The sequence below is a fragment of the Pocillopora damicornis genome, chromosome 8, assembly GCF_964200805.1.
Source record: "Pocillopora damicornis chromosome 8, jaPocDami1.2, whole genome shotgun sequence".
Taxonomy (NCBI): domain Eukaryota; kingdom Metazoa; phylum Cnidaria; class Anthozoa; order Scleractinia; family Pocilloporidae; genus Pocillopora; species Pocillopora damicornis.
Window position 1 is genome coordinate 15,384,307 of NC_142677.1, and position 25,492 is coordinate 15,409,798.

At 38.3% G+C, this 25,492-nt stretch overlaps 1 protein-coding gene across 3 annotated transcripts in view; it reads left to right on the top strand.

Annotated features, from left to right (window-relative positions):
- The window catches only part of LOC113675887 (nucleolar pre-ribosomal-associated protein 1-like), a 41,752-nt gene that overhangs the window by 7,983 nt on the left and 8,277 nt on the right, over nucleotides 1-25,492 (top strand). For 2 of the 3 annotated variants that reach the window (XM_089214877.1, XM_027192493.2), the window contains 33 exons: nucleotides 231-518; nucleotides 1,285-1,381; nucleotides 1,797-1,879; nucleotides 2,748-2,983; nucleotides 3,643-3,838; nucleotides 4,538-4,675; nucleotides 5,184-5,433; nucleotides 6,159-6,370; nucleotides 7,209-7,310; nucleotides 8,158-8,423; nucleotides 9,015-9,115; nucleotides 9,444-9,661; nucleotides 10,183-10,261; nucleotides 11,260-11,424; nucleotides 12,119-12,889; nucleotides 13,763-14,401; nucleotides 14,688-14,791; nucleotides 15,542-15,590; nucleotides 16,157-16,214; nucleotides 16,915-17,051; nucleotides 17,158-17,222; nucleotides 17,360-17,433; nucleotides 18,032-18,222; nucleotides 18,581-18,691; nucleotides 19,523-19,586; nucleotides 20,408-20,570; nucleotides 21,377-21,470; nucleotides 21,966-22,126; nucleotides 22,436-22,547; nucleotides 22,735-22,841; nucleotides 23,663-23,806; nucleotides 24,168-24,277; nucleotides 25,117-25,284. In XM_089214877.1, the coding sequence (XP_089071003.1) occupies nucleotides 231-518; nucleotides 1,285-1,381; nucleotides 1,797-1,879; nucleotides 2,748-2,983; nucleotides 3,643-3,838; nucleotides 4,538-4,675; nucleotides 5,184-5,433; nucleotides 6,159-6,370; nucleotides 7,209-7,310; nucleotides 8,158-8,423; nucleotides 9,015-9,115; nucleotides 9,444-9,661; nucleotides 10,183-10,261; nucleotides 11,260-11,424; nucleotides 12,119-12,889; nucleotides 13,763-14,401; nucleotides 14,688-14,791; nucleotides 15,542-15,590; nucleotides 16,157-16,214; nucleotides 16,915-17,051; nucleotides 17,158-17,222; nucleotides 17,360-17,433; nucleotides 18,032-18,222; nucleotides 18,581-18,691; nucleotides 19,523-19,586; nucleotides 20,408-20,570; nucleotides 21,377-21,470; nucleotides 21,966-22,126; nucleotides 22,436-22,547; nucleotides 22,735-22,841; nucleotides 23,663-23,806; nucleotides 24,168-24,277; nucleotides 25,117-25,284 (5,753 nt within the window). Of the gene's footprint in view, nucleotides 1-230; nucleotides 519-1,284; nucleotides 1,382-1,796; nucleotides 1,880-2,747; nucleotides 2,984-3,642; nucleotides 3,839-4,537; nucleotides 4,676-5,183; nucleotides 5,434-6,158; nucleotides 6,371-7,208; nucleotides 7,311-8,157; nucleotides 8,424-9,014; nucleotides 9,116-9,443; nucleotides 9,662-10,182; nucleotides 10,262-11,259; nucleotides 11,425-12,118; nucleotides 12,890-13,762; nucleotides 14,402-14,687; nucleotides 14,792-15,541; nucleotides 15,591-16,156; nucleotides 16,215-16,914; nucleotides 17,052-17,157; nucleotides 17,223-17,359; nucleotides 17,434-18,031; nucleotides 18,223-18,580; nucleotides 18,692-19,522; nucleotides 19,587-20,407; nucleotides 20,571-21,376; nucleotides 21,471-21,965; nucleotides 22,127-22,435; nucleotides 22,548-22,734; nucleotides 22,842-23,662; nucleotides 23,807-24,167; nucleotides 24,787-25,116; nucleotides 25,285-25,492 lie in introns of all 3 variants that reach the window. The other variant, XR_016189286.1, reaches the window with a different exon arrangement.

A 25,492-nucleotide genomic window follows, 5' to 3' on the forward strand; every position in this document is an offset into this window, starting at 1 on the left:
ATTGGAGAAACTGCTTGCTAACATTGGCAGGGGTTTTCAGTTTTATCATCTGCATGTCCTGAAGATAAGAATTTATTTTGTCTGAAAATGCATACATGTCAATCAACTGTTTGGGTTACCTCCTGAGGAGGATTCAATTCAACAATAGTACTTGAAAGTCACTTGATGTCCAATACAAGGTTAATGTCTTAAGTTATAATATCATTATATTAAGACCATTTTCATTGCAGATCCAAACATGTATGGAGATCTTGGAGAGAATTTTGCTGTACACTGCAGAGGAAAGCCAACTTGCTAATAGACTGGGAGTGTCAATAGTACAACGTGTTCTACAAGGTCACATGAAGTTGTTGTATTCATGCCTGAACCCAGGGAATCCTCCTGAAGTTATAAAGGCTGCATTAAAACTACTCACTGCCATGGTCACACAAGGATCATCTGCTGCAAGAGAAGTTCAAAGCTCATTTGACTTTACTTTGAAGTCTCTTGGGGCACTGCCAAACAAACGTGATAGTAATGTAAGTCATTGTACAGTTGAAATCAATATACAGGTTGTACATGTGCAGAGTACCACAACTTTCACTTGGGTTTCACTTACTGGCTTAGAGCATGAGACATCTGGATTTGGCATGGTGCTTTAAATGATTAACCAATAAATTGTGCAGACAAAAGGGAAAACAACAAGACAAAAAAGAAGTAACCCCTTCATACTGTGGCAATCCCAATTAATTGATATCTCAGTAGCTGATGACAACTGTGTTCTCTCAAGGTTACAAAAATTAGAGGTCTCAAATGATAAGCAAACTTAATTATTAACCAAAAATAATATTTGACATGCAAAAATGATATTTGACACCCAACAACTACCATGAAAAGCAACTGCAAACTGAGGCCCCCAGTCCCCTGCCCCCTTCCCCCTTAAGTGCTTCAGAAGTGTACTCCTCATAAGATCCCTACATTTTGTAAGTACAAAATGATACATTTTGCCTTTAAGAAGACACATGAAAAAAATATGGGAAAGTAAACATTGTCAGTGGTATTCTTTTGGTTGAGATTTTGGAAGCAGTAGTGAAAAGTCAACTTCACAACTGGTCACTCAGTAATTTGCCTGGAGTTCAGCTGTTAATGACATCCCTGCCTCTATAATAGGCGTACATGATAAGCATTATGGAATTATAACCAGTTACCTCCTTTGGGTTTTTATTTGTCCTTTCCACATTTCTCTTTAACTTGTCTTTGCTGTGGTGTATAATAGTTTCAACTATTTACTTTTGTTTTTTTTAGTCGGCGCAAGATGTGAGGACTTGTTTTATATACTTTTGTCTCTCATTTCTGATGTTTGGTGACTTGGTTGTTATAAAACAGATATTAGAACTAAAAGGTATTTACCTGTAATTGTATCATACATGTATTCTTGATGTTTTCAGTGTTTCAATGTGGTGTTGTTTAAGTGTCAATCAGTATTTACTTTAAAGAGGAGGAAGGTATTTTGAAAAAGAAGAGATAAATTAAAAGTCTTTAAAGTAAGACATTAATACTTAAAGCAAATTACCTAATATATTTTACAAGGAAATGTATGCAGCTTGAAGGGAGATTACAAAATAATCTTAATTATTGAGGGAGTTAAGAGTTAAAAGTTATTTTTGTGACTGATGCCAATAAATCATCATGTACTGTTCATTTTACTGGTTGAACACTATAGGACTAAATTAAACACCTTCATATTGCATCTTTTACTGAAGTCTATACTTTGTTTTATTAACACTAATTTTTTCTTTTTTCATCTTCAAATACAGGACTTCTTCAGTCATTATTGAAAGGTTTGTCTCTTGATAAACCAGAGATAGTTCATACAGTGTTATCTGCCCTGCAAGGAAGAGTAAGTGGCACCTATCACTAGATAGTTGGCTAAAAAGGGGGGGGGAGGGGTTATTGAAAGAAGGGCACTTAATAAAGGAGGCAGTTATAAGAAACCATTATCCTGTACTGATCTTTCTGTACTTGAAGCTTAAAAAGTTTTAAATAAAGTGACAGTAAAAACAATTTTTCCTTGTATCCCCATTATTCAAGAAAGCGAGGAAGAAAGAGGGGGGCAGTTATTTGAGTGGGGTGCTTGTTTGATATAATTGCCCGGGGGATAGGTGCTTATTCAGAGCAGGGTGCTTATTAGAGTGCTCATTTAATATGGAAAAACAGTAGCTGTATTCTTTTATGAAATTACCAGGCATTATCTCAAGTTCAAAATGTGAATTAAAGCATCCAGTTCTCTTTTGGGTAAGAGCTAGGTTCATGTTTGAGTCTTCATAGATCATTATGCTATCTTTTTACTAAGCAAGACACTTAACTCCAACATCTAGGGCTCTCAATAGGGACCACAGCCTGTTACAACCAAGCAGATTGCTGTCATGTTACACTTGATCATAAGTCACAGTGGTACATGTGATATTTCCCAAGTAATGGCAGCTTCAAAACTCTGTGACAGCCTTGACATCTTCTCTCCCCACTTGTGAGTTTGAATGGGTACCCACAGAAATGGAACGACTTGTCTGGGTGTTACATGACTGTAATTAACTGATGTTGCATTTATGAGGAGTAGCAGGCCACTTTAGGTGTGGTGCTCCTCCATAGTCCCTTTCTGCTACATGAAATAAGATTTGTTTAAAGAAGGAGCAGCATAACTGACTCATACACAGCATACATTTAAATAGTCATGGTTTTTAAATAGTTGTTTTTCTCTACCTTTGAAGGTGGTGCACAATTCTGGGATTACAAAGAAAACCAAAGTCCAGTTCTTCAACTCTCATGTCCTCTCACAACTGGCAAATCTTTATCAGTACACAAAAGATACAAGAGAAAATAACAGTGAGGAACAGACCTGTGATCCAACAGTGCAGCAAAAAGTACATGACCTGTTGTTGAAAGTGTGCGGGTCTTTCAAATTCGGAATTTGTTTTTTCAATGTGGCTGGGGCATTTTCCACTAGGTAGGGTATACTTTCTAACTTTTATGAATGCGGATAAAATGCTTTGCTAGAGAAAGGGGGAATTTAAGAACCCTTGCCAGTGGCTCATGCTTTGAAAACGAGTGAATTTAAGGCTTAATGTTGATAATACTGCCCTTCAACATAGAGATGTATATGTCAAATCTGTAGGAACAGAAATCAGTCTTAAACATACTTCATAACCAGTACTGGTTTGTAAAGATATAGCATTTTTTATCATGAGCAATTTACTGAAAACTAACATTTCTATTATATGTTGGATGCATGTAATTCCTTGACAGAGATCACCTTTTCTTTCTCTTAACCTTTTCCATCCTAACATCAGTATGCATATTCTCTATACTATTCTTCATACATTTCTTAAGGTGCTGACAAGGAGAACATATTTCCCAATCAAAAGCTTCTCAAACTAAGTTGGTGATCATTTCTTGTATTCCTGTGGTCTTAATGTTTGAATCAGGGGTGATATTATAAGGAGAAATTAGATGTTAGTCACTCTAAGGGGTCAAAGGATTAAAGTTTTCTGAGTATGGATATCCTGTGGCTTTTTGGTTTTTCCCAATCAATAACCAGTTTTGATGCTCACTTAGCAATGATAATTTGCTTTCAATAATGTCTGAAGATGATAATTATTTTTACAGGAGTAATAATCCAGTGTTGCTAAGGTTCCTTCAAACCTTATCTTCAGCAACAACAGATGTACTTGTCCAGGAACTTGTGATCACTGTGTTGTGCTGTTGCCATGATGTTGTGAGGCCCTTTTTATCCAGTTTGACAGCAACATACGAACCAAGGCTTTCTATGCATTGGATTGCAAACATGAACCTGTTGACAAAGGTGAGAAACAGTCCTACCAATGATCACTACAAAAATCATGTATATCTTCATCTATAGGTGCCTCTGTTCTTGACATAAGCTAAGGCACATGAATGTTTTTACATTTTCTTTTCATCCAATTTGATTAGAAGTCAGGGCTTTGACAGTCACCCATGACTGCTTGAATTAGCTGCATTCCTCTCTTCCTTAACCATTTTCAACTATGCTGTCTAACAAGTAGAGGTAGAGGTGCAGTGGCTCAATGGTCAGGGCACTCAACTCTGAGTCAAGAGGTCTGGGTTCAAGGCCTGGCAGGGTCAATGGGATGTGTTGGTGGGAAAGACACTTACCTCTCACAGTGTCTCTCTCCACCCAGGAGTATAAATGGGTACTAGTGAATTTTTCAGGGAAACCTGATGAAATGCTGTGGGGGTAACCTTGCAATGGAGAAGCCATCCAGGGGGGAGTAGTGATACTCCTAGTTGCTTCATGCTACTTGGAAATCGGAATAAGCTCTAGCTGGGTGGGCCAATATGACTCAAGTAAAGCTATTACTTACTTTACTTGTTTAACAAGCAGCCAAGAGTTTCAGAAACACAGTTAAGGTGATGAGCCATCTGGTTTTCCATTTGGATTTGATACATTATATTGCTGCTGCCAGCTTTTTTGCTTGAGCAATGGTGAAAGATTTCTGAATGTTACTGTTTCCTTCCATGTTAGGTTTATATAGCACTGCCACAGCCATCAATAATGGTGGAAAAGTATGGTGTGAAGATGACAAAAGAAATTTTGCCAACCTTGGTAAACATAGTAGTTCCTGTTGGATTAAGCCGCACAAGTTTAAGCCGTGGTGTTCAGGTAAGTTTGTTGTTTTGCGTTTTTCATGAGATTTTCCAAGTTTCCCACCCACCTACTGGTGGAATATTTGGAAATGCCATGAACAGCTCTTGGCTTAACCAATTTAAAAAAAAAATGGTGTTACTATGACATTGATGGCAGGAATAGAAAGTGTGGAATTTAAATTAAAGGCCAAGGATATCCAATATTTGGAGTTAGTACTGACATTTACATGAGTTGAAAGGTTGAAAGTTAAAAAATATTTGCTTGAGTGCAAAGTGTGCCCCACAGCTATATATCTGGCAGATTTTTCCTTTACATGTCTTGTTGACATGATCCTTTAAACAATTACTTTTCACATTGTGGGTTGTGATAAGTATTTTTACTGAGCAGTGTATGTGTTCAGGTAAGCTAACCTTCCTGCCCTTCTCAACATTTATTTGCCAGCAGTTGATCAAAACTGTGTTGATTCCCTTTAATTTGGTGTTGTGTTCTGATTTCAATGTTTTTGACATTTATTTGTCAACAGCATGCAAGTTATCTAGTGAAACATACAACATTGTCACTGGTAATAGTAATCTTGAACAGAGCACAGAATGCTGTGCAGTGTTTGGCCTCCAGTGAGGATACTGCAGAGGACCTGGCAAACACTACAGATGCACCATTAGTGCAACAGTTCAGAGAAGAGGTTGTTAAGGCATTACCCGATGTAAACACTCTCATCTCACTGAGGCAGAACCTCGTTAGTGGTAAAACAAAGGGAGAGTCACAAGGAGAAGGTTTGTGTTGAGTTTTTGTTAGTTTGTGTTCGTGCAGTTCTTCATCTCCCATGTCCTCTCACAACTGGCAAATCTTTATCAGTACAAAAAAGATGCAGAAGAAAATAACAGTAAGGAACAGACCTCTGATCCAGCTGTAAGGCAAAAAGTACATGACCTGTTGTTCAAAGTGTGCAAGTCATTCAAGTTTGGAATTTGTTGTTCCAATATGGCTGGGGCAGTATACATGTAAGTTGTACCTGCAAGGGTACAGGCTCATACAGCTGAAATGTGTCTCAGTTTACCCACAATGAAGAGTCTAGAAGTATTACTTTTCCCCACCTGAATGAAATGTTAGTGCATGGCAATTTCCCTTCACCCCAACCCATGGTAACATCTTCTCAGGTTCTCCTGATAATTTATTATCACAAAAAGAAAACAAGAATTTATTCTCAGGCCTGGTTGAACGCTACCTACCATGAGATTTAACCTTTTAACTTCCAGATGTGATTAACATGTAACTTCTCATTAAGATATCCATACTTCATCTGGCAAATAGGTAATGAGAATTCTCAAACTTATTAGTCAGAAGTTGTTATCTTGATCTAAGACCAAATTCTTATTACCAATTTGCAAGAAAATGTTTCACAACTAGAGGGGAGAATTAGCTGTGAGATTTTGGGAGTTAAAAGGTTAAGATAACAATTATAGGTTTGTCATTTCAATATTGTGCTTTTAATTTTCAGACTTGGCAAGCCCAACAATCTTCCTTGCAGAAAGTCTGAAAATAATCCATGGCTTTCAGCTGCTAAGTCCTTCACTCCTTTCCCATATCAACTTTGACCTCAGAAAGTTGTTGTCAGGACAACAGGAAGCAAAATTGCCAGTTATTGCACAGCAGTTAACTTTACAGATCTTACTCCACGCACCACCTGGCAGCTTAAAGTGGTTTCAACAGGTTGGTGTTTTTAGGCAAAACATTAACTCTTTTACTTGAACTTGTTTTGTATATGTAGCTGCTGTGCTCAATTATTTTTCCTCTTTCTTCCTCCTGTCTCTATCCATTTACCCTCTCTACAAGTGTCAATTTAAATGGCCAAATTGTATCAATTTAATCTTGATACAGCAGCTTGTTAAATTGAAGAGCATTTAGCACTAATTCAGGATTAAAATTGAGTTAGATTTCTCTTTTAATGCTCCAAAGCTCAAAACAGAAGGAAAAAATTTACTTGTAGCTTGGGTTAGGTTTATACTGTTTCAAGCAACCCAACCCCAATCTACCAGTATTTTTGAAGGTTCTCTCAGGTTAGGGTTAGTGGGTTGTGTTCCTCACTCCACATGTACATTGTAATATTGGATTGATTAAAAAACATTCGAACTTATTGTGAAGCAACAAAATACTATCTAGCATAGATCCTGAAGCAGTGCAATTTCCCATTTAGATTCCATTGCAGTGTAAAGAGAGTTTAAAATACATGGGAATTAATTTATCTGACGGAGAAGGGCTGTGTGTGGCACAGTTTGTGACTTGAGTGTTAGAACTATGTGAAGCAACAAAAACTCATTTAGCAACAATCCTGAAGCAGTGCAATTTCCCATTTAGATTCCATTGCAGTGAAGAGAGAAAATAAAACACAAGCAAGTTAATTTCTCTGTAGGAGAAGGGGCTGCATGCAGCAGAGTTTGCGACTTGAGTGTTTCAAGGGTTTGATTTGTAAATGGTGAATGTCATTAACTTTTGTTTTCAGTTTGTTTCTTTATATTACATTATATGCTTTTTAATTTTGTCTTATCAGAAGGGAAAAGGTTCAGCATCCTTTCTGTACTCAATACTAAATGTGTACACATCAGCAAGGAATGAAAAGATAAAGACAGATGCCCAGCAGCTTGTGCAGAAGGTTAGCATGTGAATATAAAAAAGGGTGAAAAATTCAGAAAATAAGATCCTCTGATGGACAAACTCTATTGTTAAGGAGGGTAGAATAAAGAAAAAAAATGAGTGCTTTTTGAAAAGTATTCATGTACTATGGGTACATGTACATACTATTAGCTGAAGTGAGAAGTATAGTCACTGTGATACTTTCAATAGCTTAGATACAATGTAGAGGTAGACTGACTGTCTGATGACTAATAGCTAGACTGACTCACTGTCTGTCATTGATTGAAAAGGATGAAATGGTGCTTTGACAGAATTGATAGAAACAGGTAATTTACCTCTGAGATGGGATTAAATGAAGTTGAAAATTTGACACATTCAGTGATTAATAATGGTAATAGGAGCAAGTAGGGTCCAATTCAATCTGTAATCATAAGTCAGAGTGATTATCAGACAACTGTGAAGCAGTCCTGAGTATGATAACAGACAGAATTGGGCAACACAAAGTCCTGTTACCAATAAATCATAACTTTTACAATTTCTGGAAAAACATACATTTAGGACAAACATTTTAGAGAAAATGTGTAAAGTAAAAAATTCCTCCAATATGGAAATTCCCCAATTTTTTTTTATTGTGGTTGTTGCTATGGTTGTTGTGATCAATTCTGAGATTAATGGATTTGGCTGAATGGACTTACAGGTAGTATGATTTGCTGCTTCAACTGTCCGATTGCAGGTGTTTGATTACAGCCAACGGTCTGATTACAACTGTACAGAATGACTAGTGAAAAATAAATCAGCTAATGCACCAATCACGTTTGAGGAAATTGTAATAGTTATGATTAACAGTGTTTTTGCCTTTCTTGAAGCTCCTTAGTGAAACAGGACTACTGAACAGCCTTCCACATGCAAATGAGGTAGAAATGTGGTTGAGTCATCTGTGTCACAGTCAGTTTGAAGGACACACGGAGACACTTCTTAGGTTTTTGGATGAAGTCTTTATGGCTGTAGCCTCTGAGCCATACCTATACACAGACATTGTGATTGACCTGCAAGCTGAATCAGTTTCACATGAAGCTAGTGCTCTGCAGTTTGGTTTGGACCCAACAGATTGGACCCAGTCTTCCAATACAAGGTTTGACCTAAGTTTCTTTGATAAAAACAATTTAAAATTATATTCAAACAGTTTATTCATTGGCTCTTATTGAGGTCTGTTTGGTTTTGTTGTTTTAGCAAGTTACATATGTAGCATTTGCTATGGATTTCATGATTATAATAACTTTGAAATGAACCAGGAAATTTAAATGTGAACCATGGATAAAAAGAAAAATGAACCACATTAAATGTATCCAAGATCATCCTATTACTCACATGTAGCTTGGGTTAGAAGGAGGTGTGTGATCAATATGAATACCATTTAAAAGTAGGGGGATGTACCTGAAGAGATTGTTAATATCTTGGCTCTATCAGCCTTCTGTCCTTTTGATTGGGGCCAAAAGCAAAGAATGGAAAATCAAAATGATTAAAGATACATGTAGCATAAATTTATACACACATCAGTAAACCACAAAACCTTAAACTGCACCTGTTATTAGGACCTCTGTATGCTGTTAAGATTTCTTGACCCTGATTGGCTTATTTCTATCAACAGAATCACCTTCCAGGAATATTTCTGGTTTTTATGGTTTTCTGAGTTTCTCAGTAATTCAAACTCATTTTCTTTCAGTCTTCCTGTAAGTCTTTTACTTGTTGGAGCTTTGAAACGATATTGTGAGATGATCTCAAATGCCACTGAACCAGGTGAAAAAGCAGAGGTGCTCCCTTTAGGTAGGTCCTAGTATGAACAGTCATAAAAATTAAGTTATTTAATATGGAAAAAAATCATAATTTTGACCTCTAGATATGATAACAAGGTACTAGTTGATCTTCACAGTTTAACTGTATGTAATTCATTCAACAGTAAGACATACGTTTAAATAATTATTTGGGTTTGGACAGGGATTGAACCAGTACCTCTTGATGCTAAATTTTAGTCCCAAATGCTCACTTCTTTTTTAACTTTTTTACCTGATTATTTTATATGAAATTGTAACAGATCTATTTCTGCTGCTGCTTTAATATTTCTCTTCCTAAATGTCCCTCTCTTTTTCCTCAGGTTGTATAGCAAAGTACATGAATTGTGTCATCTCAGATATGATTCACAGTGCAATGAATCCAACCATTTTGTGCTTTGTGGTGTGCCATTATGTGAATAACACTGAAGTATCACAACATATGGCTAGAGTAAGGAGTGCACATAAAGCTTTGCTGCATTATCTAAGTTACTGGATGCCCAGCTTCACTCAACTACAGGACAAGATTGATTATCTAAAGGTATTGCTGATATGACTTCCTTTGCACTGTGTCCTTTGTTACTGAATGAGATGTCACTGAAAAAAAAACTGAAACTGTGATAAGAAAACAGAGTATTTTTATCAAAATAAAAGAGGTGACCTTGACATCAAACATAGTGGCAATAGGTAGAAAACATTTAGCACTCACTGAAATAGGCCGCAGTAAGGGTGGGAAGAGTTCTGGGCTTTGTATGGTCTGGAATCTTCCTTCCTTCAAACATAAGGCAGATTGTTATGCAAGGACCTGACCATGAGAACTTAAAATTCTTGTATTCTCATGTTATGAAAGAAGTTACATTTTAGTTGCAAAGGAAGCATTGTGTTCCACTTATTCTACTCATAGATGCAGTATTATGTGTACCAGTCCTTTTTTAATTATACCAACTATCATAAAGGAGGCTTAAGATGTTGATGTATGAAATCAAAACCACATCTTCTGTGGATGTGTCAATATCTTCTTAATGCATGTGAATGATTTTCAATTAATTTCATATCCGCTAGGTACCGTTAAAGACCAGCAACAACAGTTTAAAGCAGCTACAAAGCTTCTTGAGCAGAACAATGGTGCAAAACGAGCAAGGTAAGAAAAACCCTTTAGCTCTTTAACTTCCTTGAGTAATCAATACAGGAATTATTCTTATAAAAGTGACACTTTATCAGGTAGGAAAGCTCTGAGAGTTAAGAAGATTATTCACAAGAGGATGTTATTACAACGACGCTAAATTCTCGAGAATAATTTGTGAAGAAGTGTACATTGTAGGATGTTATTTAGGAGGACTGGCTTTCACATCCTCGGAGTAAAAGGGCTTCGTGCCCCCCCTCCCCCCCCCCCCCCGCGTTGATTGTGTATGGTTCTATTTGCCAACTTATACAGTAGATGATACTTAGAGGTGATGATGCCCAGCGGGATTAGCCTGCAGCCTTTTACAGCCGTCGTCTGCGTTAGTTCTTGCAGGTGGAGGCAACCCATGACAAGCAAAGGCATACGGGGTGCACGCCTTGTGTTCCCGCCTGAAAACACAAAAATGACGCCTTTTTCGCGGTCTCTGAGGGATGAATCCGTTCACTTCGAAGATCTAAATATAGATTCACCTCTCTGTTTCAGATTCAAATTTTTGTTTCTGTAGCGCGGAGAAACAAAAGCAAAGAGTTACCCCCGTAGCTTATTTTTCTTTTCTTGTCACCATTCTGGTTGAAAATGTATTAACATTGTAAGGAGAAATCACGCATTGGTCACTTCCGGGGTTAAATGTTAATATGTGGTAGGTCTGAGGTGTTTCAATATGCCCACAGGTGAGTTCTGTCGGCATGCAGTAGCCTCAGAAATAAATATGAGATGTATGAGTCGTCATTGTGGAAGTAACAACAATGATGAGCGATTTATCTCTGACATTTAAAAGCATCATGATACATTTGAAGGTTTATTTTTCACATCTGCAATTAATGGTGTGATTATTTTTCAATTACAATTTCCTAACGGAAAGAGTAGTGAGGTGGGATACAGAGCCAGCCGAGTAGAAGAAGATCATGTGCAAAGACTCAAAATAACATGAACATTTGATTTCGTTTCATTTGCAGAAAAAGCGACAGTGTCGGCTGAATTGAACCGTCATCTTGAGCTCTTGGATGAAGAACAGCTGGGTACAGCCATTACTGATTGTGTTGACTTCTGTAAGAACCAGCTTAGTGGACAGTTTTCTCCCCTTATTAAAGTTCTGCAAGTCACAAACTACAGAATTACAGGTGAGCAAATGCATGGTGGGCATTTCTATACTAAAATGAATCTCAGATGGAAAGGAACTTCAAAATAAAAAGTTTCCAAGATTAATTCAAAACAAAACCAGACAAACAGGAACAAGAATGTAGGTAAGGATAGGAGGGATTAGATGGGACTGCAAAAAAAATCTTGAAAAATATCAGTAGACCCTCCACCGAGTGTTTTCTTTCGATTTCAAATCTTTCCTTTCGTCTGCTCTACGTTCATTCTTTCCTGTTGAAGATAACAGTACTTGAACCTCATTGCTTTTGTTTTGCAGTTATCAACCAATAACTGCATGAGGAGATTTTCTCTTTTCGATGGTAATTTTGTTTGAAAGAAATACACGAGAATCCCTGCAAAAATTTCAAAATGGCTCTTTCACGTTTTTATGAAAGTTTTCACAGCAACAGTTATTCAAGTAGTGTATGTTGTATTTGTTGTCCGAGAAATTATTGTGTTGAAGAGGATTGTCTTTGGTGTCGAGTGTGTGACGTTTCTAAAAACCTGACTTTAATGCTTAATGATTTTCAGTAGTCACTGTCACCAACGAAGGCCATTTTCAGTAGCATCCACACTGAGACGATCACACTACATCGTCAATTCAACACTCGAGTGTCAAAATACGTTAATTCTCTTTTCTCGTGTCACCTTTGTCACATGTCTGCTTGTATTTTAAAGGTTCTAGTGCTACAGAAGACATTGCCCCTTTATTGCAAGCCCTTCCGTTTGGTGTCCTTGTTTGGCAAGTGCTCGGAGAGGCTATACAAGGTGTAAAGAAAACTGTAAATCAATGGAAGACTTCAACAACAGATTTGTCATCCTTTGAGAATGAAACTTCCAACCTTCTAGACAATTCATGGATCCAGAGCCTCTTGGTGAAGGCCTTAGAAAAGGAGCCTTTAGTCAAGACCATTCCACTTTGCTGCCACGTCCTCTTGTATCTGCGTTCGCTTAAAGCAAAACTTGTCGTGATTCGTACTTCACCTGAAAACTGCATGCTTCGTTCTGCAATGCAATTGTGCTTTGAGCTTCTTCAGTGTCTGTTGCAACGGTTAGCGTCACTTCAAGATAAGATGTCAGAAGGCAAGGCAAATGCCTCGCACGAGACACACAATCAGGGAGAAATGCTTTTTTCTTTACAAAGTTTTGACTCTCCACAAAATTCCTGCGAACCTAGATGCCAAGGATTTTCAAATGCGGACAACATTTACCAAACGATTCTCCATCATCCAGTAATCTTTGACTGCTTTCTTTGGAGGCCAGAACATTCTTTGGTTGGTCGTGTTCCCTGGAATATTGGTACACAGTTGACGTATAATGTCGCCAACGTGTTGCTAGCAGTGCTGCCAAGTCTAACAGTTCATCAGAAGAGGATTCTGATGGCTCCTTTTGTCACCAAGATCTGCAAGGAGGGTATGCTGGAGATTGAATCTGCCAACAATGGAAACGGTAATTAAGAATTAATCAAACAAATAATTTAAATTAAGCTCTGTTGGCACGCCCTTTGGTGGCCATGTGACCGATCCTTTGGTAGCTAAGTTTGGTAGTTATCTGTTAATGGTGATTTCGCCTCGCTCTCCCATGTCTTGCTCGAACTTCACATTGAAAAAATTTTTCATGTTCAGAAGAATCTTAATCTGGCTTCCCCTTTGGATGAAGTTTATGTTTGGCATGCTCAGTCAGCAAATCAGAAACCAAAGATACCCTCCTAGGTACTACCCCCTGGCTTGATTCCTCATAAGCATTTATGAATAAAGTATTTCAGTTACTTACCTAACTTAAATGTACTGAGTCGCAGTTGACACGTGCAGCCTATGTGCGCTCTGATGCCCATCACTGAGCCGTAGAGAACCCTGTTGTTAGCCAGGTCAGCATTAGTGATACATATCCTACAAACTGCTATGATCATTAACATCGAAAGTGTCATGGAAGTCAATAAAATAACAAGTGAACAGGAAAAGATATTGTCTCGTCTTGTCTCGAGCTTTGGCAAAGAAAAAAAGATAAAACAAAAAAAGTATAAAAAAAAAAACGAAAACACATTTAGATTTCATCCTTTACGTCCTAACATCAGTATGCATACTCTCCATACTGTTCTGTATACATTTGCTAAGAAGTGATCAATTTCTTTATTCTCGTGACCTTAATGTGTGATTCAGGGTTATATTGTAAGGAGAAATTAGATGCTAGACACTCGTAGAAATTAAGGGGTAAAGTCTGGGATTTGCAGCATACTGCTAAATAAGTATCACTAACGATAATTATACCTACACTGTACTCCACTTCATTTGCAACTTATCAAACGGTTTGTGTCATCCGTAGTGATTTCATCTTCCCAAGCTCTGTACCTTCTTGGTCTTTTTCACGAGTACTGTGACGAAGAGAACCAAGTGAAGTTCATATCACATTTATCTCAGCTTCCCTCCGACATGCTGGTAACAACGGATGCGGTGTCAAGAGACAAAGCTCCATCCGTGTGTCTCACGACTCTGTTGACTTTGCTGGAGGGTGAATCATTTTGTGAAGATCATCTTTCACCTTTGTTATCTGGGCGAAACCCATTAAAGACAGAAGAACCACTTTTATTGTCGCACTTCAGGCAGTTGGTCAAGATATCGCAAGATGTGAACTGCCCACAGCTAGATTACACAATTTTAAAACTTTTGCAAAAGTCTATGTTGTATGTAATGGGTTCAACGGCCACTTTCTTAGACATCTGTCTCAATCAATCGACTAAAGCCAAAATTGCTATAGCAGCACACTTAGTCAAACATTGTCCTTCCTTGAGGTCGCATTTTGAACTTCGCTGTTTGGATAAACCAAAGCCGAGGAAGAAGCCAAAAGTACTTGACGTTACCTGTACAATGTTTCCAGTGGCGCTCAAGGAACATCCGGCAGAGTTCCTCCCTGTGGTGTCATCGTACCTGTTTTGTATGCAAGGAATAAGCACAGAAAAGTTAGGTAAGTTAAACTTCATGTGTATGCTGATGGAGCATTTTGCCTTGGTCACAAGAGTTTTTCAGATGATTGAATCGGGCCCAAGTTGTTTTTTAAAATAAACATGCATTCGTCTTACTTGAACTTTTGATGACCCCCCTTTCATCCTTCGCAAATTTTATGTACAATGATGTTCTCACCTAAACTCGATTAAAATGAGGTCAGTAAAGGAAAATATAAGAGCTCAGGTTGTTGACTGAGCTTATTCTATCTAGCACTGTTATCTTAGCAAGTTCTGTTTTTGTTGTAGGTTGCAGAACACAGGCAGTTGTGTCCCATTTGGTTGAGTTGTATTGGGCACCGTTGTGGGCGTGGCTAGTTAGTGATAGGGAAGGAATTTTCAAAGGATCAGAGGTGATTTAAAATATAATACCGGAACTCAGTGGTTTTTAGCTTATTGTCAAAACCTAGGAACAATTATCGAGTCGCCATCACCAATGCACAACCATAAATGATGAGTTAAAGCAAAATCAAAAGCGGAAGAACACAGGGGTTTAAGAGGTTCTTCGATTTACCAAGAAGATATGATCATAAAGCCACTCACAGCTTTTTAAAATACGGCCAAGTTGTGAATCGTTCCTTGTCAAGGGTTTGCCTGTTGGAGTTTTTACACTTGTGGGACACTAACAGTGTTTTTAAGGTCTCGTTAATGGATGACTGAGGGTTCCAGATGGAGAGTGTGCTGAATCTTAAAGTTGAGGATAGCATACTAGAATTTCACAAAATTAAGTTACCCGATGGTTTCTGAGAATCTCTTACTTGACACTTTAACTCCCAAGATCTGATCGTTATTTCCCCTCTATCTACGACGCATTTACTTGAAAATCAGTTACGAGAATTTGGTGTTAAATCAAGATAACAACTTCTACCTAATAAGTTTGAGAATTCTCAATACTTGTGTACTGAATAATGTATGGACAATGTTTGGAAAAGTTACCTGATAATCGCTTCTGGGAATTAGGAATAGATTCTTTTCACTTCCCAGTCAATACCTCTTGCAGAAATGCAGATGCTGACATCATCTTTTTATTCTTATTTTTTCAAACGTTCCAACAAACAAGAACGATGAAACACGCAAATGTAATATTCTGTTTTTCACTACAGGAATTAAGCATAGACGTGCTGACTGCTCTAATACTTCACATGCCAAAAGGTTAGTATCTGACGCGAATGTTATGTTCAGGATTGAACGCAGCTACAAAAACGACAAAGTTTTCTTATTTCCGCGACAGTATCAACGTCGTAACGTAAGACAGCGATAAATTCTGAGTTTCCAAGAAGAATCAAACCCCAGACTTCCGAATTCCGTGCAAGGCCTTATATACAAACGAAGAAATTTGGCGATTTTCGTCGATGCTCTCCCGAACTTTTTATAGCTGTACTAAATCTCGTCATTTTCACTGAGGCCTTACGTTCCCTCTTAATTCGTGTTGTGTCTTTTGTCGACGCTCTTACGTTCAGTCGTGCACGTTAGTAGTGCGAATGTTCCATATCTCTATATTTTGAATAACCAAATTGTTGTGACGGCTGCCACATGCGCGCGCCATACAAATTAAATATTTCATGAGCCAACAAAGTCAACATTGCTAAAGTGAAAGGCACTTATTTCCTTTCAACTTTCTGGGTACAAGTTTAAGGCAAAGTAATATTTTTGTTAAACGACATTCGCCCGTTGTTACTATGTGATAAAAAAATGTCCTGTTTTGATTTCTCCTTTAGATAACAATCTTTTGAAACAGCTCAACGGACTTTTGACAAGAGCTTCTTTGTGGGACAGGTACAGAAATTTAATTCAGCATTTTTCTTATTTTAGATACTTGGTTCAACTTCGCACTTTTACAGCACACCACTTCAAATTATAATGAACATTATAAAATTTTGAGATGGAAACGATGTGACCTTGTTTTGCTTACAAAAATAGGAGCAATAATTTAATTTTTTATCTTAAATTAGCCGTAAGTTGACATGTAACTCTGTCACTTCTAATCACTCATCCCCTCTTGTCTTATAATAAGTAAGATTGCAAAATTGATTTCAAACGAATTGGTATAAGTTTAAAAAAAACTCTCTAGGTATTGTTGCTCGTATGAAGAAGTAATTGGTGTGTTTGCAGTTCTTTAAATTAATGAATGTTTGATTGACTTAAAGAGTGTTTCAATTTTTAAAACAGGCATGTGAAGTCGCAATAGTGTGCTTGGTTGCCAAGCCTTTGAACAGAAGTGAAGCTAAGGTTGACCTTGTTATGATACAAACCTTGCTGCTTTTCAAATGTAAATTACTTTGTGATCATGTTAACTAGATACTGGTCTTTATCACAAAAAGATCGCCTTCGGCCTAACTCCAAATCAAAGACTTGGCAACCGAGCACAGAACTGTAAAATGGCCTATTCTGCGGCTAACGAGAATTGAAAGGATAAACGCGGAAGGTTTTGTTCTCAATCTTTTCATAAGAGTTTAAGGTTTCATTTTTTTTCCAGATACCAGCTGAGAATTTGTCGCCAACTTTTAACAAGCCAATATCGCAACTTTTCTACCAATGAAGATGGAGTGAATATTATCAGCAAATTTTGTTTTGCCTGTATGGAATTCTTGTCCAGCAATCTAATTAAAACAGGTAAAAAGCTATTATTTCCTCATCGCAAATTGTCAAATTTTCCAGTTTACTTATCAGCAAATTGCTAGTGAAGGTTTATTAACATGAAGATTATCGGTTCAATTAGATACAAACAGCGACAATGAACAAGTTATGGAGGATTCTCTGGATTCTCTGGGATGGATTTGCGAGGTATGTTTTCATTCAGGATTTTAAAAGAGAAAAGAGAACACTCAACAAGTTGTTGGAGTTATCAGTGTAGATTGTGAGAGAGAGCAACAGAAATAGTTGAAGTCATAAGTTTTTGTTTTTTTTATCTTGTTATTCAGAATACAGTCAGCATCAGTATCGTGAATGAAGATTGCTTGACAACCTGGAAGAACTTTGTTACTAACTCGTTAAGGTAATGCTAAAAATCATAAAGAGTATACCTGATTTCACCATGTTGGTCCTTGCCTGTTTTACTCAAGTTGTCGAAATTGTTGTCATAGTTACATGTGCGTGTTTACATTGCGATGACAACAATAGCATTTAACTCCCTTCTCCCCCCACCCCCACCCCCACCCTATCATTGTTTTCTGTGGGTCTCATTGTATTCAGGACAAGGTTACCGTAGCCATTCGGAACATGTAGTTATAGAATACCATTTCAAAAGGGTGAACAGATTGGGCGATCTTTAGATGCGGCACGAGATCGTCGTACCGAAGAAGCGGGCTTTTACTGCCGGTCTTATTCCGAACAATCTGAACAAAATAGCGCAAACGGCCGGGAGGAATACAGATCAAGACGTGCACAAATAAACAAGCAAGACGTCTTTGCTGGGAAGAATTACAAAGTTTTATTACATCAATCTAAAGAAGACATAATCTATTCCTATCTTTGTCCTAGAGGTTGTCTTTTGCAGGTGAACGGAGCACGCTATCAAGCATGATAACCGCTCTCTGCATACCATACTCAAGTTTCTTGAGTCAAGTTCTTTAACTCTTTTGGTTGCTTTTCAGGTATAAATTTGAAAGTTCCGAAGTTCTTCGAATTTTGAGTTGCACTATTAAGGTCATCTACAAGAAACAAGACAAGGGAGAGAGTCTTCCTTATGGACTTTTGTCCCTGGACACTTTGTATGAAATGGTGTTGAGTCATTCTCAGTTCTTGGATATCCTCCTTACCACTGATAAGAACATGGATGCGAAAGGTAAAGACTGGGTTGAGTGAGTAAGTGATTTGCTGGAAGTAGAAAGGGTTTATCTCAAAGTCTTTCCTTTCTTTTTCTTTTTAGGGGCTTGTTCTAGTTTATTTGCATGTTGCGTTTAAGTTACATATCTCACTAAATTTGTTCTTTTTTTTTTGTGCATATCTGGAAAAAGTTCTTTCTAGGCATAAACCATTGTGTAACTCCTTAAATTGATTTGCAGCCATGTATTCGCTTAAATGTGTCTAAGAGATTGACCGAGGAACGGGCGAATTGACGGATTGTTTAAACAATTGAGTGAATGATTAATTGATGGATTGATGGGCAGTAATTCCTTTTTTTTTTTTTTTGCTTTTCACAGAAAAGCTGGCAGATCTGATGGTCACGATTGTAGAACTAAGTCCTAGTTGCTGCAAGTCCTCACACCTTCCTGTGCTGTTTGCAGCATATTCGGCGACCTTGTCAGCCACAGGTGCACACACTTGGTCTTTTTTATATTTATTGTTCCTTCACTGATGTCATTTTACCAAATCAGGTCATGAAACCGTAATACGAAGTGACGTACTGTGTACTGGTTTGACTAAGAAACACCTGGAAACTAGGTTAGAGCTGTTTAACTCACACAATGACCAGGCTTCTTAGCACTTTAACTTCCAGAAGTGATTAACGTGTAACTTCTCCCTATAATGTACCTACATTATCCTGCAAACATGCAAGGGGAATTCTCAAACTCGTCAGGTAGAAGTTGTTATCTTGACCTTAACACCAAACTCTCATAGCTAATCTACAAGGAAATGTGTGGCAGCTAGAAGGGGAAATTAACAATCAGATCTTGGAAATTCAAGTATTTGGTGGAAATTCAAGAATTTTACTGAAAGGAATGATAATTTTACCTCACCGATTTCATTGACCTCTTTGGTCTCGTTTTGTCCACTTCCAAATTTTCCAGAATCGCGCCAGTAGTTGCCAGATTACTTTTCTTTTATGTCGGTGTTACAGACCCGTTCCACTTTTGTTCAAATAAATTCAAACTAGTTAAGAAAACAAAAAAATTATATTTATTTTCGTCGTATCTCTTGCCTTGCCGTAGAGTTCCTTTTTTTCCCATTTCCTGATAATGTTTCTTAATAGGCAAGCAAGCTTTCAAAGACATATTCTAGAAATAGATTTTCATTTTTTTGCCCAGTCATGCCTTAGTGTACATTGTACATGACTGTCACCGATACTATAGAGCTCATTTTTGAGTGAGGAAAATGGATTTTGTATCACCGTAGTTTAGCATGTTTCTGCTTTTTGTTTCCAGATCAGTCTATTTTGTATCTGATGAATTTGTATGAGAAAAACCACATATCCTTTAGGAACTACAGGTAATCCTCGTGTAACTCCGAATAAATAAGAATACATTATAGTCAAAGATTCAATACACTGTCGCCACATTTTATCTTAATGTAAACTGACGGATCCGCTATGAGCTTTTGATTTTAGTCAAAGATTCAATACGCTATTGCCACAGTTTATCGCAATGAAAACTGACGGATCCGCTGTGAGCTTTCGATTAATGTCAAAGATTCAATACACTGTTGTCCTCCTCATCAGACCCATGGGCATTTTTTACTTCTTGCCGAACACAGGGTCTTATATTACCACTCATTATGAAGTATCTAAGAGTTACTTGTCCTAAAACATATCTTGGTTTATTTGGGATAAGGGTAAAAATCTGCATTTTCGGAATCAAAGTTTGGGATTGCTGGATCCACTCCTGGCAACGTTTCCTTCAAAGTCTGCTAGTACCTATCTGTAGTCTTAGATGGAGAGGCCGCACTGTTAGAATTATAAGAAAGCACAGTGACCCGGCTAGGGCTCGAACCCAGACTTCTCGATCCAAAGTCTAGCGCGTTAAAGGTGATTACAGATAACGCAAATGTGCCACCACAGTACATTTTCTGTTCCAGATTAAAAATCCAAAGATAATATATCTGTAACAATAAGCATCCAGGGCGTGTTCTTTCAACAGAATGCTGACTCCAGTTCCTTGAAACCTGGTCTTATACTAAGTGACCGGTGAAAACGATTATTGGGAAAATGGAAATAGTAGCAACTACGTGAAGCAGGAGACTTTTCGGATTCGACACATTGACAATGTAATTCTTTAAAATAACGCTTACTTTAAGCACCCTTTTCTTGACAGACCTTTTCTCTGGGGCCCAGCTGCTGCGCGCCATCATCAAGTCTCCAAGAGCCTGGGTCCATCCCTACTGCAACAACCAACTGTCACTGAAGTGATGGAACAAATGGCTGCCAGCAAAATGTTCCAGTCAGCGGTGTCCTTTCCTCAGGGCAGGCTTTTACAGGTAGGATTTTTTTTGGCAAATTGAACTCTTTTTCATGAAATTTTGGGAAGGTAAATGGTATGAGAAAGCTACAGTGTGGCCAGCGAGGCAACGAAAGTACTGACAACTTGTTCAATGGCGTCAGTTTCCTGCGCCTCAGTTGATTTGTTTGTCTTTACTTTGACTTCTCATTGGCTGATTCTGATCAATCATTCTGATTGACTGTTGTGAACATCCAAGTTTCATTCACAACACTAAATGAAAGACCGCTGTACGAAACCTCGTCAGCATGGCATGGCATGACTTACATGATGACTTTCGGTTACGACATAGAAATATCTACCATACTTGAATCTCTAGATCTTTTTTTTACAGTTGAAGTTCTTTACTACGGCTAACAATATTGTCCCAATTTTTCCTCTAGCAAGGTTTCTAGCCTGAACGTTATCCATGGCTGTGACTTCACAGTACCTGGTTGTGATGTGCAATCATATTTAATCCAACTATACGAAAACTTGCGACTAGTTAGGCGAATAGCGTATTGCAAACCCGGTATTTTGACAGATTGGGATCCCTACCCCTCTCCCCCCTCCCGCAGTTTCGGAAGTCCCCTGTTCCAAATCCACCCTAGTCTTGTTTTAGGCAATCACCTTAAGAGAACGAGGAAAAAACGTGGGAAGTGGAGGGGAAAGGTTAAGGAGAGTGACGGTGACCGATAGCCTGGCACAAGCTTAAGCGGCCGAAAAATGCGAACCCCTGATCTACGCATTGCACTGAAATCGTTTTTAAATCGGAAGGTCAGGTTGTCTTCATCCATTTCTTTTCAGCCTCAAGTCCAGATGGAAGTTGCTTGTGAAGGACTCCGAGATCTTTATGACCCTTGTTTCCTTCTCCCGTTATTCAGCTGTCTTCTTGCTCCAAGTAAGTAAAGTTGTTTTGGGTATTGCTAAGTAAAGAAATTTCTATGTTGTGTTTCGTAAGGAATCCGGGATTGTTTTGGCTTTACGTCGCTTCGCTCTGCGATTGATCCAGAAAATTCGTGCCAGTCTCTCAAGCATTTAGATTAACAACTAAAACCAATCGCTACGCTCGAGTTCTTCTTCGCTTGAAGCAGGTTGCTTGCTGTTACCTTGAGTTCTTCGGGGCTCTTTGTGATTTGTTACTTTCATGTGTATAGTTGCTGTTATTACTTTGGTTTTGGTTTTGGTTTTACGACACTCGATATTTCCTTCGCGAATGCTCTTCAGTAATTCAAGCTACCGATGATACGTGTGATACCCAAGCACAAAAGAATCACAAGCAACGCTGTTTTAGCGCGCGATAACTGTTCAGTAGTGAGCGTTGAAGAGTGCCATCGAAGCATTTTGTTATCGAGCTTCACTAACTTTCTTAATGATCTTTGGTTCTGTTTGCTAGATTTTCAAGTCGACTGTCGGAAGTTTGTGGAGCAAGGATGCTTAGGTTTATCAGTAGCAGCCCTGTCCTCACGTGATGGAAACATGAGGAAAGCGGGGTATCATGTGCTCAGCAGATATATGATGCATCTTGACGGCGTAAGATTCAGGGAGAAAAAACAGGTTGGCACTCTCTCACTTAGATGGACAGTCAGAAAGAGACAGACAGTGAGCTAGACAGGCAGACAGACAGAGAAACAGAAAGGGAAACAGAAAGGCAAGCAAGCAGCCAGACAGATAGACAGACACAAAGAGAGATTCGAGAGTTGACTTTCCCAAGAATGAAAGTTATTTCGAAAGAGAATACAGGAAATTACGCTACAGGCTGAAAAAGGAAATACATACATACTTTCTAATTAACGCACTCAAAGAGTAAATACCGGTATGTTCAAAGAAAAGTGCACTAACTGTGATGAACATCTGTTTCCTCAGATTTTTCATCTATTGACGTATTTGAAGAACAGTATTACTGAAGAGTATTGCCGCTTGTCCTCGTTGATGACATGCTTTTTGGCTCGTGTGGCTCTCATTCTACTGAAACCAGGTCAGTCTTTTGTAAACTTCTATCAAAACCGTCTGACAAAGGGGCCTTGAGATTCTAACACGTGTCGATCGACCGGAATATTAAATGTGCACCCCCAAAATCTCTAATTTACTAGGCATTGTTGACGTATTAGCTTTTCTTACGCTAAAAAATGATTGGCTTATTTTGTTTCATTTGTATTGCACAGAGCATCCCTTCTACATTATGATGAACAGCTTTTTGCTCCAGAGACCTGCTTTGGATTTGAAGGATTTACCGTTGTTTTACAACATGTTCAACAGCAGTACTATGCAGGTAGGAACACTTTTAACTACAACAGTGACCCGAATTCCAAAGAAATAACAGAATAGACTCCCCTTGCGGAAAATATGTAATAAGACTAGAACTGTCACAAAAAGCCTTACGATTTCACGAGAGGGTATTGCATGAGAAATTAAAATATGGAGGGGGCGGTATCTAAGAAGTCAGAGAGCCGGAATCCGGATAGGAACATCCATCTTTGACGGTCCTCATCGTTCAATTGTATTCTGTCCTTAAGAAAGAACTTTGCCTCTTATAATGTCCTTCTCCCTCGTTTGTACGAATGAGTGTTAGCATATCGTCTTCATTTATTTTCTGAGGAGCAAGCAACACTCCTGAAGTTGCATCAACAATTAACAATCAGAGTTTTGGTAGGAGATTTCCATCGCGTTACAATTGATGAGAGCGGAGCCCGAGTCAATTATCACGCATAAAAATTGGGGGATTATGATCTCATTTTTTCGATATAAGTCCAGTAGATGTTCAAAACTAAACAAGATGGCAGGTTTGAGTTTTAATTGAATAACTTTCAAAAAGGTTACGCCCCCTGCCAAGCATTTGAGATAGAACGCTGGTAGATTTAAACATATTTCCCTGAGATCATAGTCCAGAGCAGGCTAAATAAGAGTGTATTTAAAGAAATCGAAGACCACGGAACAGGTGTGGTTTCTGGCTCTCTACACTCGTTCTCGCATGCTCGCTTCGCGCTTCTTCGCTCAGCTTTCACAAAACGATGGCTGCAAACGGACTAAGCTGAGTACCACATGTAAATAGTCGCTTTCTTATCAAGGGAGTATCCATTCTTCGTTCTCTAGCACGCGACCGAGCGATCCTGGATGCTACAGCTCCTGGTGGATGGTATGAAGGACAGCCCTGATTACTATCTTTACAAACGGCGTCACGTGATAGAGCTGGCACTGAGCTATCACGATTCACCGGTCAGTGATCATCGCTCACAGGTGAGAATATTCGTGTAAAGAGACATCAAAAGACTTACTGGATTTGAAAAAATGAATGTAAATCTTTAGCCCAGGTTTAAAAGCTCTTATGAAATTGATAGCTTTCCATTTTCTATCACCTTTGTGTAGTAGAATGTTAGGAAATGGTTATTTAAATTTTTTACTCAGCGAACTTTGGACATATCTACAAATATGTAATTTACCCCATATTTGAACTCATTTTTAAATAACGGAGATGAGTGGCTAGAGAATCTGGGGCATGTTTATCACATAAGCTGAGGACAAACGCGTCACAAAATTTGTAAACTCGGAATATAGATGCTAAAAATTTTTAATGGAATGTTGTCGTTTATTCGTGTAGACGTTGGTCACTCAGTTGTTGCTCTCAGCTCTGAAGATACAACCGGCTGCATATGATCTCACCAAAAACTATGGCATCGTCGCCTGGATTCACTCTCTGTGTTATAAGAGGTATTCCTATCTTTAGTTTACGGTTTGCCTTGTATTGCATTTTTTAGCAGAAAGCTAATGAAAAATGAAAAAAATATATAAAACAGCAATGTTTGGTTTAGCACCAAATACCCCGATCTAAAATTGTGAGAAACGAACGGCAGACGGTCGGGAGAATTTATAGTTTGTTGTTTTGAGAAAGGAGATCGCTTTATCTTCCGAAATGGCTCATTTCCTCAGCCTTCAATTCTGATTTAACACTTTGAACAGAGGGAAGACGAAACAGAACTGATGGGGTTATGTGTTTTTTTTTTTGTGACAACTTTGAGAAAACTTGTCGAAAGTACGTAAACTATGCAATTTGAAGAGCTCTTTGATATTTGTGGGAGATACGGTGTTACAGTGGTTGGGGCTCAACTCTTTGTCCGGAGTAACTCAAATTACCATGGGTCGTGGACATGGAGTCTTAGGTAGGAAGTGGTGCGTCGTGGTTACAAACTCGGCGGTGACAACTGAGTTTTAACAAGAAGGTATGCCAGACAAAGCTAAGTTTCTTAGCCGTTTAAAACTAAGTTTTTTTTCGTTTAAGATCAACGTCTTTGCGAGTGAAGTCAAGGCCGCTGGAGTCGATTTATTGCGAATCTTTCTTTGTTTTAATTGCAGCAATTTAAAGGATATTTGGAACGAAAGTCATATACTTCAGATTTTTGTTGTCCTTTTCCATTCTACTTCGATTCTGTAGATACCCACAACCATGCATGTAGAAAACATATGATGATTTACATGGCTCATAAGACTTTGACAGTTTTCATCTTCTTTTTTTATCTTTTTAACGAAAAATATTCTGTTTCCCTTAATAGCTCTGCAAGACTTCAGACAAGTCTGGACTTGCTACACACCCTTTGGTTTACATTACAGTCTCCTGACAAAGAGAGTGGACATGTTACCGAGGAGGAGAAACCTCGACGGCCTCCAAACTTGGCTCCAGAATGCTCATTAGTGTGCTGGACCCTTCTCGAGCAACTCAGGTAAAGACAAAAATTGTGACTGATTGAGACTATTTATTAACTCGTATCACAAAACTGAAATCGAAGGTTTTATGATCACTCCATAAATTACCCGGCGTGCAGAAGGGTAATACTATCTTCATCGTAAACTAAATATCAATCATTGCCCATGCGTCTTTTAGAAGCCATTCGTTTCTGTTGTTCCAAAAAAGGCTTAAAATGGTTCAAA